Source organism: Simochromis diagramma, unplaced genomic scaffold (genome assembly GCF_900408965.1).
Source record: "Simochromis diagramma unplaced genomic scaffold, fSimDia1.1 OVJJ01000685.1, whole genome shotgun sequence".
NCBI classification, from domain to species: Eukaryota; Metazoa; Chordata; class Actinopteri; order Cichliformes; family Cichlidae; genus Simochromis; species Simochromis diagramma.
The window spans coordinates 10,102,923-10,115,278 of NW_024387477.1; the positions used below are offsets into that span (position 1 = coordinate 10,102,923).

General features: G+C 38.1%; 2 protein-coding genes across 2 annotated transcripts; both read right to left on the reverse strand.

The window, feature by feature from the left end:
- Positions 1-1,817: 1,817 nt before the first annotated feature.
- On the reverse strand, positions 1,818-5,725 carry zgc:171497 (pregnancy-specific glycoprotein 22). The gene is made up of 4 exons (XM_040015628.1): positions 4,805-5,725; positions 4,352-4,714; positions 2,873-3,235; positions 1,818-2,412 (listed from the first exon to the last, which is right to left on the reverse strand). Exons 1-4 carry the CDS (start codon positions 4,857-4,859, stop codon positions 2,012-2,014), a joined length of 1,182 nt encoding a protein of 393 aa, XP_039871562.1. The 5' UTR covers positions 4,860-5,725; the 3' UTR covers positions 1,818-2,011.
- A 1,378-nt stretch (positions 5,726-7,103) lies between these two features.
- LOC120723850 lies at positions 7,104-11,859 on the reverse strand. Its single transcript, XM_040015627.1, has 6 exons — positions 11,677-11,859; positions 11,225-11,587; positions 9,170-9,490; positions 8,789-9,046; positions 8,442-8,564; positions 7,104-8,252 (listed from the first exon to the last, which is right to left on the reverse strand). The coding sequence occupies exons 1-6, from the start codon at positions 11,729-11,731 to the stop codon at positions 8,014-8,016; spliced, it is 1,359 nt and encodes a 452-aa protein (XP_039871561.1). The 5' UTR covers positions 11,732-11,859; the 3' UTR covers positions 7,104-8,013.
- Positions 11,860-12,356: the final 497 nt, after the last annotated feature.

A 12,356-nucleotide genomic window follows, 5' to 3' on the forward strand; every position in this document is an offset into this window, starting at 1 on the left:
TGAAGCATCAGGTCACAAGTGCAAAAAATAATGCATCTGGCACTTTTTCAGCTACCATTGCGCAGTTAACATTGTGGCTCAATACTTGATTAACCATTTCAGTTGTCAGGAAATCCAGATTGATACACTCCAAGTTGGTTTCTTCACTGAGCTTTGCTTTTTTATGGTTTCTGATTTATTATTGTGCTTATCTGTTATTCTTTCCAACCCTTTCTGTGAATAACCTTAATAAATGTTAATAAATGTGCCATGTAAATAAAGTTTATTGTTCTTATATACACGGTGTGCCATTTATATGGATACACTGTAATAACATGGGAATGGTTGGTGATATTAAAGTCCTGTCTGTGGCACATTAGTATATGTGAGGGGGCAAACTCCTCAAGATGGGTGGTGACCATGGGGGCCATTTAGAAGTCGGCCATCTTGGATACAACTTTTGTTTTTTCAATAGGAAGAGGGCCATGTGACACATCAAACTTATTGGTAATGTCACAAGAAAAACAATGGTGTGCTTGGTTTCAACGTAACTTTATTCTTTCATGTTTCTCTTTGTTCACAGCCATTGACATGTCAAAGAGGTTAACACATGAGGAGCGGATCGAAATTGTGTTGATATCTGGTGAACGCAGTAACCGGGTCATTGCAGCAGATTTCAATGCAAGACACCCTACGAGACCACCCATCTCCCATGCTACAGTCAGCAAACTGCTTGCTAAGTTTCATGAAACTTGTTCAGTGTTGGATTTGCCAAAATGTGGACGCAAGAAAACTGTCACTAATGAAGAAACATCAGTGGCTGTCCTAGCTTCATTCAGCAAGAGCCCACAGCGTAGCACTCGCTGCATGTCACTGGAGAGTGGCATTAGTTGAACATCCCTTCGGCGGATTTTAGCTACTCACAAATGGCACCCTTACAAACTCCAGCTACTGCAGCGCATCAACGAGGATGACCCAGATCGGCCCACAGAATTTGCAGAATGGGCAAAACAAAAATTGGAACAGGACCCTCAGTTCACACAGAAGATTTTGTTCAGTGATGAGGCAAACTTTTATGTGAATGGTGAAGTTAACAAACAAAACCACCGCTATTGGTCTGACACTAACCCACATTGGACGGATCCCTCCAAGACTGTTGGAACAACAAAAGTGATGGTTTGTCCATAGTGGGTCCATTCTTCATCAATGGAAACCTCAAGGCCACTGGATATTTGAAATTGCTACATGATGATGTGTTTCCCTCTTTATGCACTGAAGCTGGCACGTTCCCTGAGTTTTTCCAGCAAGATGGTGCACCACCACATTATGGGTGCCAGGTCCGAGCATTCCTAGATGAACAGTTTCCTGGAAAGTGGATTGGTCATCGTGGGCCAGTTGAATGGGCCCCGAGGTCTCCTGATCTGACCCCCTTAGACTTTTATCTTTGGGGTCATCTGAAGGCAATTGTCTATGGTGTGAAGATACGAGATGTGCAGCACCTGAAACTACGGATACTGGATGCCTGTGCTGGCATTTCTCCTGCAGTGTTGCTATCAGTGTGTGAAGACTGAGAGAAGAGGGTTGCATTGACAATCCAACACAATGGGCAGCACATTGAACACGTTTTAGGAGTGGTCAGAAACTTGTAAATAACTCATGAAAGAATAAAGTTACGTTGAAATCAAGCACACCATTGTTTTTCTTGTGACATTACCAATAAGTTTGACGTGTCACATGGCCCTCTTCCTATTGAAAAAACAAAAGTTGTATCCAAGATGGCCGACTTCTAAATGGCCCCCATGGTCACCACCCATCTTGAGGAGTTTGCCCCCCCCACATATACTAATGTGCCACAAACAGTACTTTAATATCACCAACCATTCCCATTTTATTACAGTGTATCCATATAAATGGCACACCCTGTAGATTAAACCTCAGCACACCACCATAGCTGGTAGTGTCAGACACCAATCAAAAAAACACACTGAAAACGTATGATACTTATATAGTTCTGTTTAACTTTATAACAATTTCATAAATATACAATAAAGAGTAAGTTGCATAACTTGCCTTCAACTTTTCCATTGTCTTTAACATCCAGCGTGAAATGAATGTTTTTCTCTTGGACTCCATCTGAATTAAAGACCTCAATGCTGTATCGACCTGAATCATTCCTCTTCAGGTTTGTGATCTTGAGTGTCCCGTTCTTGATTATAAACGTGAGTCTGTTGCTAAATTCCTTGTCTGTCGTTATTTTTTCTTTCTTCAGATTGAACACAGTTATGTTCCCCCTCGGAAGCACCTTCAAACACTTCATTTCACGGCCACTAGCATCAGTCATCACTTGGATATACACAGTTCCTTCAAGAATAGGAGAGCATGGACATGTGTTCGTCCTGAGGTCACATGTAGTCTCATCACCTGGAATGAGAGCTGGAGAAGACACATTCAAATGAACGTGAGCTTAAGTTATTCACACTTCAAATGGAAATGATTGGCTCCGTTCCTGGCAAATTTTCTACTATAATACTTCTTCTTCACTGCTTAAAGTACTAATTTAGTGCAGCTAACACTAATCAATGACCACGTTTAACAGTCCAATGTCCCTTTAAAGTTAAAGATTAAATTATGAGTATGGATACCATGTGTGGTGAAAATAACTGGAAATACCAATAGAAAGACAAATACTATATCACAAAATTTTCCATTCATTCTCTTCAAGAATTTGAAAACATTGAGCAGCATGAAACATTTGCATCTGTCTTTGTAGTTTTTTTCCTCAGATCTTCTATCATTTGTTGGACAAGTGATGTGTACGGTTTTGCAGTTTTACTGCAACATGATGGCTATATTTCTGATTAACTTTATAATAACTTCAAAATATATAACTTGCCTTCAACGTTGCCATTGTCCTCAACATCCAGGGTGAAATGAATATTTTTCTCTTGAACTCCATTTGAATTAAAGACCTCAATGCTGTATCGACCTGAATCATTCCTCTTCACGTTTGTGATCTTGAGTGTCCCGTTCTTGATTATAAACGTGAGTCTGTTGCTAAATTCCTTGTCTGTCGTTATTTTTTCTTTCTTCAGATTGAACACAGTTATGTTCCCCCTGGGGAGCACCTTCAAACACTTCATTTCACTGCCACTAGCATCAGTCATCACTTGGATATACACAGTTCCTTCAAGAATAGGAGAGCATGGGCATGTGTTCGTCCTGAGGTCACAAGTAGTCTCATCAACTGAAACGTGAGCTGGAAAAAAAGCATTCAAAAGAACGTGAGCTTAAATTATTCACACTTCAAATGGAAATGATTGGCTTCATTCCTGGCAAATTTTCTACTATAATACTTCTTCTTCACTGCCTAAAGTACTCATTTAGTGCAGCTAACACTAATCAGTGACCATGTTTAAAAATTCAGTGTCCCTTTACAGTTTAAAGTTAAAGATTACATTATGAAAATGGATACCAGCCCATGTGTGGGGAAAATAACTGGAAATACCAATAGATAGACAAATACTATATTGCAAAATTTTCCATTCATTCTCTTCAAGAATTTGGAAACATCAAGCAGCATGAAACATTTGCATCTGTCTTTGTAGTTTTTTCAGTAGATCTTCTATCATTTGTTGCACAAGTGGGTACTGTTTTGCAGTTTTACTGCAGCATGATGCTGTCAGGGTCCCTGTTTCTAACCGGTTGGTTCAGTGTGACTACACGTGTTTTTGTTTAGATTTTTTGCTCCCGCTCTCTCTCTCCCTCCCTCACTGTCCCTCCTTCCTCCTACTGCCTGGGGAGAGCTCACCTGTGGGCTCCCTCCCTTGGCCCACGCACCTGTTCGTAATCTCACACCTGTGGCTCATCACTTGACAATGTTCCAGTAACTATATAAGATGGCAGCTCTGTGTTTCTCGTCACTGGACCGTTTGCCGACTCTTGTCAGTGTTAACCCCGGCCTTGTTTATTCTCGTATCTCTAGCGATCTTCCCGTAGTAATCTTCTCGTATCTTTGTGAATAGTTTTCCCTGGACCTGTCCATGTGTTACCTGTGTGACTGAGTGTGTGAGAATTGGAGCCAGCTTTGTGTTTCTTGTGGATTGGTGGAGAGTGAAGAGGAGCATGTGGCGTGGAGCGTGGATGGAGTGTGGACCTAGGAGCGTGTGTTGGTGCAAGCGTCTTTCCCTGTTCGTGTGGATTCCCGGAATCCGTCTTTTCCCTCACTTTGTAAATAGCTCAACTGGTGTTTCTGTAAATAAACACTCTTTATTTTTCACGACCCAGAGCCTGCGCTTGAGTCCCTTCAGTCCCGTTGTGACAGATGCTTATATTTCTGATTAACTTTATAATAACTTCAAAATATATAACTTGCCTTCAACTTTTCCATTGTCTTTAACATCCAGGGTGAAATGAATATTTTTCTCTTGAACTCCATCTGAATTAAAGACCTCAATGCTGTATTGACCTGAATCATTCCTCCTCATGTTTGTGATCTTGAGTGTCCCGTTCTTGATTATAAACTGTAGTCTGTTGTTAAATTCCTTGTCTATCATTATTTTTTCTTTCTTCAGATTGAACATAGTTATGTTCACACTGGGAAGCACTTTCAAACACTTCATTTCACGGCCACTAGCATCAGTCATCACTTGGATATACACAGTTCCTTCAAGAATAGGAGAGCATGGACCTGTGTTCATCCTGAGGTCACAAGTAGTCTCATCAACTTGAACGAGAGCTGGAAAAAAAAGCATGAAAAAAAAACACAAGTTTAAATTATTCATCCTAAAAATGTATAAGTTTGTCATCTTTATGAGGAAAACCTTACCGAGTGTTCCTCCTGCTAATAGAACAATGATAAGAAACTGCTCCATGCTCTTCATTTATTGACTGGAAAATTATGAACAAATCCAGATATAAATCTGCAACAAACCTAAACCCAAACTGACAGGAAAAAGTAAATCGGTGACAACACATGATGTTTTCACTAAAACAGAAAAGAAACTATCACTTCTACTTGCCAGCACACAGAATACTGATACAGGCTGCTGTAGCAAACTGAAAGAAATATGTACCACATGTGAACAAATCATTTTCCTCCACTATTTCAATATACATAACTAAGTTTAAACAACACTGAATTGGTCTTCACATAATGTATACTTTTGAAAACGACACACAAAAGCTAAAATCACAAGTTCATTCGTAAGTATTCCAAAAGTTCCTGTGAGGAGAGCTATACTGCTTAGTAGGCTTTATGGGGTGTGCTGAAGAGACATGTTTATTCAGAAAGGATGGGAAATAAACAATATACAAAGAATAAAATGTAGACAACCGGGTAAAAAGCAGCTTGTTAAAAGGATGCAAATCTTTGCCCCAACATGAATCTGTGAGGCAATGCTGTCCAGATAATATTAAAACACAGATATCCATCAAAGCACACTGTAAAAATATTATCTGCTACTGATAAAAGGAAATTAAAATGTATATTTTAAGCTTTACATCACTTGAAATGTGCTAATAGAATAGAATAGGCATGTAATAACACAAAACATTGAGTTAAATGTCAGACAGTCTGTATGAATGTAGTGTAATTAAATACTCCAGACTCTGTACAGTTACACACAGTAAACATAAAACGTGATGGTGAACGTCAACAAAAGAAGGATGCATATAACTTACTTACATTTGAATGGATGAACAAGCTAAGGCAGTAATACACATGCAACCACTTAACTGGAACTGAGAAAAACTCATTCGTGAGAAAAAAAACAACCTACATGGGTACTTCCCGTATTACAGAGCAAGGATGGGATCTTCTATTCTGAAAGCGGTAATAAAAGTTACAATTATACAACTATGTCTATGCACATGTCAGGCAACATACTTGTGTACAGCTGGGCATCTCATCAGTTTTTACCCTGGGACAATCTGGCAAAAATACCAGTTTTTTTTTACAAATAATCAGGCCGAAATATATTAAGCATAGAAATTAGGGTTTACATTTTGGAGGAGATGTAAACAGAACATACAAACACACACACACATATATATGCATTAATGAATGATGAAGTATGTAATGTGACATTATAATCACAGATGAATCAAAACTGCATATTCCCTTCTGCGATTTCAACTTGTTATCCTTGTCAAGTAAACATATTTTGATTTTGCGAAATAATCCTTACCAGTTGATAATAAACACACTAGTTTCCACATACTCACAGCTATAGCTTATAAAATGGAACCAGCCAACATTTTTGAACTTATAATGTTCATTTTGGTAACACATTATAAGCAGTATTTTATTCAAGCAGATCCAAAATAATAATAATGAAAACATCACTAGAGCCAGTCAGTTCTTCTTTGGGAGACCAAACATTTACCTGCAGCTAGGAGATCAATCTTTTACAAACTTGACTCCTTGAGTGAAAACACATCTTCATAAGTTCCCACAACAATTTATTTACATTAATTTATTTATAGTGGATTAAAGCTTAAGATCAACACTTACAACGTCCTGGTCTCACAGTACACAGGAGTATGCTGTGACCAGGGTGTGTGTGGCAGAGAAGATAAGCTAACAGTAAGGAGCTGGTGCCCTACACCAGTTGAGTTGAGTGGACAACATCGGAAGCATTGTTCATAGTTTGTAATAAAGAGTTACTCTGAGCTGGAAACGCTGCATCCTTTGCAGGTATGTTCAGGGACCAGATCAAGAAGTACATCACACATCACAGATAACATTTTTGTTAGCACTTTATTCTTAAAACAAATTTGCAGTTTACTTTTTTACATTCTAAATCTACTTTTCTTGCCCCACTGATATAATTACTTATAATCTTGTGCATGCTGGACACCAACTGTAAATCTTGATATTGTCAACTCTGCCACCTCCAGCTTTGTCTCTTGTTTCTGTCGCCAAATCAGCGCTCCATCCATCATAGGAGGTCTTACTACCATCTTGGAAACCGTCCCTTTCATTCTAGCTCCAATATCCTTCTTTCAGAAATCACCCTGACACTCGTCTTCACCCTCTCCACCCTGCCTGAACTTTCACCTACAGCTCTGTTGTGCATTGTCCATTGTTTTGAATGGCTGATTCAAAGATTTAAATGAGTCAAAGATCCTTTGTCGTTTCCTTTATTATGCAGTCACATAACGGAATTGCATGTGGTCAGCTTAATACCAACTAGTATACAAAGCACAGAAAGATACATAATATATAAATATACAGAACAGGAAAATATGGTAGCATTGTAGTTACATGTTCCAAAGTGCAGTTGTCCTGTGTGTGTGTGTGTGTGTGTGTGTGTGTGTGTGTGTGTGTGTGTGTTTGTGTGTGTGTGTGTGTGTATGCACAGGGGTGATAGAGTTCATTGTTCTAGGGGAAAAAGTGTGCTTCAGTCTAATGCTTTTTGCTTAGTCCTAAACCACCTTCAAGAAGGCAGACGGACAAACAGTCATTTACTCAAGTGCGTGGGATCTGCACCAAAGCAGCTGGTTTTCTTCTGGACACAGCAAGCATACACAGAGTCCAGATCTGGGAGAAGATTTCCCACAGTGCCCTGTGCTGTTCTCACTACCCTGGCCATGTCATTTCTGTCCTGTGCCGTGCAGCTGCCATGCCATACTGTCATACTACAATAGATGATGCTTTCTGTTGCGTATCTATAGACTTGCCAGCAGTCTAAAGAGCCTTTGCTGGGCCTTATTTACATTGATGCTTTATCACTGTTTCAAGTTTTTGCTGCACAGAAATTCATAGAAATGTTCACCACACTTTTTACTTTAATCATTTTCATTTAAAGGATGACTACAATCATGACCTTAATTCTATCAGAGCTTTAACACAATGCAAATGCAGACAACGCACATATTGCTTGTAATTAAACACGGAAGGAACCTAAAACTGGATGGATTGATGCTCTGTTTTAATCAGCTGAGCTTTGTGTATTTGCCTGATAATTAATTGATGTCACCTCCTCATGTGGACCTTCAGTGGTGCAGTCTGTATAAAGACACCGACCATTTAAATCACCTCATTTTACGGACTGTTGCATATAAATAATTATCTCCTGTTGGTTGAGTGTGTCGAGGTTGCTTTGGAAACTTGACCTGGGCATACTCCACTTCCACCTTTTTCTCTGCCTCTGCCTCACCCTCGCCCTCACCCTCATCTTCATCTTCACTCTCAATCTCGACATCGAACTCCAGCTCAATCTCGGCCTGCAAATTCACTGCTGCTCTGAGCTCCACTTGGTCATCCTCTTCGTCTGCAGAGTAGTAAGATCAAATTAAAACATTAGTTTGACTTCTGATTTTCACTGTCATTTCTGATTCTGACTAAAAATCACAAACACAATGCCTTTATTATCCATTTCTGAATTTACATGACAGCGGCATCAACATAGTCTTAGCAAAAATATGATACTTCTGAGTGAAGTAAAAATGAGGTTTTGTACCTTTTTCTTTTGTAGGTTTGTAGTTTTGTTTTTTCCTCTGATCAAAGATGATTGCTATACCAATAACTAATAAAATTAGCAGTGCTAAGAGAACACCACCGATCACTTGCAAAATACCTGCTTCTGAAATAAAGTGACATAAAAAACAAACAAGTAAACAAATGCATGTTTTTACTAATTTACTAATATACCATTACCGCTGACCACTTGATTTACTGATGTGATATCACTGTTTTACTGATTGCTCATTTTAATTGAATGTACCTCAAACAGTCTGAGGATTTATGAAAGTACAAATAATCAACAAAAACTAATTATCAACCTTTTTTCATCACGTTCTCACTCACCACAGGTAGATATCCTCTCTTCTTTGGAGACATTACTGACGTTGTTCCTGACTGAGCAGACCAGATGTCCTGCGACGTGCTGTTTCAGGGTAATAATGTTAGTCTCATTATTTACATAAAGGAGCTCAGCATCTGTCAGTGTGCGTCCATTCAGAGTCCAGCTGTACTGAGGACTGTCCCCTCCCTCAGAGGAGCAGGACGCCCTCCTCTCTCCCTGGGACAGACACTCCAAGACCAGCAGGACAGAGGACACAGGAGCTGAGAGAAACACATACAGATGAGTTAAGTCTTTAAGTTGGCCTTTAATGAAAAACAGCAAAAGCAGAAAATTCTAAAGCTTACTAAAGCAATATTACATTTCTATTAATTAAAAGGAATTACCTTGAATAAACAACTGTAAAGTCCACTCGCCTGATGCTCTTCCATCTGAATCAAAGGTTTGAAGGGTATAATTACCACTGTCATTCCTGCTCATGTTAGGAATCCTATATGTTCCATTACTGGGAGAAAAGACAAATCTTTGTCCTTCAGCATTAGGAAGAACTTTATTATTTCTGACATTTAGTATTTTTAATGAATTTTTTATCAATTGGTATTTTGATGTCTTTGAGGTATTGTCCATCAGTTGGATGTCCACATTTCCACCTAAAGATCCATAACACTGAGCTCCATGCTGTTTAATGTCACAGCAAGTTTCCAAACCTGCAAATAAAAAAAGTAAACAAAAGCAAAACTGTAAAATTTTGGAGTATTCAGTCCCTACCAGAAGGATTGCAGCATCTTTTGCAAATGTTTACCTAAAACAATCGTCGATGTTTGTGCCTACTGTCTGTCTCACTTCACACTATGTGAAGAAATATTTAGTGCTCATGCCGATGAGCACTACACAGGTTTATGACTTAAACACAGCAAGGGTTCTATTTTACTTGTGCTGATCTTTTTCAAAATGAAAATTTGGAAATTCTAACTGGAAAATCGAAACTCACAAATGAAAATGAAAAAAAAAAAAAGACTGAATTTAATTTAGCTGCTGTAGCTTCAGAGTTCTGCTGATATGCATGTTGAGTTACTGTCACACCATGATGATAATGAGGATGTGACACTAAGCCCATGCTTTCTACAAGCATTTAAAATACCTGCTGTAAAATAAGGCTATTTTAATCCGTTATTAAGTGATTTTTCCAAAATGGAAACTGAGAAAAGCAAAGCTCTTGTAATCTTTTGTATTTTGACCTTTTACAGATTATTTAATGATCTAATTTCTCAAAGCTGTTTTTACTGCATATTCATTTTGAAAGGATCTCAGAAAGAGGCATCAATATTTAAAGAAAAGCAAGCAAGTAAGTGGAAAAGGTGCAACACACATCACATTAGCTGACACAGCACTTGGGCACTGAGCATGCAGTGATGGGAAGGTTACTTTTAAAATGTATTCCAGTAGCCCAAACCAGGATCTTTTCCTAAAATGAATCAAGTGGTTTTAGTGCTTGAAGCAAACAAAGAGCTGGTGAATACAGAGCTAAATGAACTGCCCTACTCAAAGTTTACTAAAACCGTCATTGTCTTTTACAGCTATGTGCAGCTTAATAGTAACAGTTTGGTTCAGTTAAAAAAATATTAGCCTGTATGTGAAGATGATTAGACTTTTATTCAAACACAAACTAAGTCTATGTGTTTGCAACATAGAAGTTTCAAATGTGAAACGAGCCACTTGGTTTTGAGGCTGCAGAATTAGGTTAAAAATACAACAATCATAATGCCTGTGTGGTTTTCTGAGGTACCGTTACGCAGTTTACATTGGGGTTGAATACTTTATTAACTGACCCCAATTCGGGTGTCAGGAAATCCACGTTGATACACTCCAAGTACATCTTTTTCAGTGAGATTTGCTTTTTAAAGGTTTCCAATGTATTATTGTTCTCATCTGTTATTCTTTCCAACCCTATTTTGTGAACCCAGTTATTGAGAACTTCAGCTTTGTTTCTTCTTTGCTTTTTAATGGTTTCTGATTTACTTGTGTTCTTATCATCTGCCACAGTGCTTCTTTTTCCCACCTTAATGTTTAAATTTAATGCAACTAATAATAATCAATCACCAAGTGGAAAGTTTCAGTGTGCCTTTTAAGTTTACGTGGTAGTTACTGGGAAATAAAAGATGATTAATTTATGAATATGAGTAGTGGTCCACATGTTGCAAAAATAACTGGAAACATCAATAGATAGACAAATAATATATCAGGAAATGTTCTGTTCTATTCTGTTCACTGTACATTTGCTCTGTGCATATGCTTATTTTTTGTCATTTCATCTTCTATCATTTTGTTGCCCAAGTGATGTATACTGATTAACAGTTCTACTGCCACATAATGTTTACATGTCCGATTATCTTTATAATAACATCAAAACTATGCAATAAAGAATAAGTTATATAACTTGCCTTCAACTTTGCCATTTTCTTTAACATCCAGGGTGAAATAAATGTTTTTCTCTTGGACTCCATTTGAATTAAAGACCTCAATGCTGTATTGACCTGAATCATTCCTCTTCACGTTTGTGATCTTGAGTGTCCCGTTCATAAACCGTAGTCTGTTGTTAAATTCCTTGTCTATCATTATTTTTTCTTTCTTTATATTGAACACAGTTATGTTCACCCTGGGAAGCACCTTCAAACACTTCACATCACGGCCACTAGCATTAGCCATCACATCACATTGGATATACACAGTTCCTTCAAGAAGAGGAGAGCATGGACATCTGTTTGCATCGAGATCACATGTAGTTTCATCAACTGGAAAGAAAGCTGAAAAAGATGCATTCAAAAGAACATGAGCTTATATGAATCACACTACAAATGTGAATGTTTGGTGTTTTTTATGAAGACAATCTTACCATGAGTTCCTCCTGCTAATAACACAACAATAAGAAACTGTTCCATCCTCTTCATATATCAACACTGTGGATTTAATCTTAAAAAAAAAAAAAAAAAAATAATAGAAAAATATTAACAAATGCTGAACCTCCTGTCAACCTCAGGCAAACTGACAACAAACAGTAGATGATACAGACAGGGTGTTTTCACAAGAGCAGGAAATAAAGTGACTCACTTCCACTTGCCCACACAAATAGAAGTGACATAGAGAGAACTGAGGCAGGCTTTTGCTTGTGTGCTGTAATGAACTGATCGCAAGAAATATCCTCAAATGTTAATGAATCTTTTTCCCTCAACTGGTGTAGTTTGGGGGAATTACCTATGCAATCTATAGACAATCTAGGCAATACTCTTTACTGGGGTAAAACTTTCAAGTGTCAATAAAGCCTTCACATATGGTCTAAGAAAAAAAACAGGAAGCAATTCAAAATAAACCAGAGGTTTCTGTGGGGAGAGCTTTGTTGTTTCATGGTCTTTACAATGTGTGCAGGAGAGACATCTTTTTATGTTTGCAGGTTTGCGTAAGTTTGCTTTTTGAAAGAAAGAGAAATAAACAATAAAGAAAGAGTGTAAACTGTAAATACTAAATGGATGCAAATCACTGCCACAACATGACACTGTGAAACAATGTCCTCTAGAC

Excerpts from the sequence above, each read along its gene's own strand:
- zgc:171497 (XM_040015628.1), bottom strand. The coding sequence starts at position 4,859 with ATGAAGAGCATGGAGCAGTTTCTTATCATTGTTCTATTAGCAGGAGGA. Across the intron at positions 4,715-4,804 it reads ATTAGCAGGAGGAACACTCG|CTCTCGTTCAAGTTGATGAG; the intron begins GTAAGGTTTTCC and ends TTTTTTTTCCAG. Across the intron at positions 2,413-2,872 it reads GGACAATGGCAACGTTGAAG|CTCTCATTCCAGGTGATGAG; the intron begins GCAAGTTATATA and ends TGTCTTCTCCAG.
- LOC120723850 (XM_040015627.1), bottom strand. The coding sequence starts at position 11,731 with ATGAAGAGGATGGAACAGTTTCTTATTGTTGTGTTATTAGCAGGAGGA. Across the intron at positions 9,047-9,169 it reads TTTACAGTTGTTTATTCAAG|CTCCTGTGTCCTCTGTCCTG; the intron begins GTAATTCCTTTT and ends TGTTTCTCTCAG. Across the intron at positions 8,565-8,788 it reads AGAGAGGATATCTACCTGTG|AAGCAGGTATTTTGCAAGTG; the intron begins GTGAGTGAGAAC and ends ACTTTATTTCAG.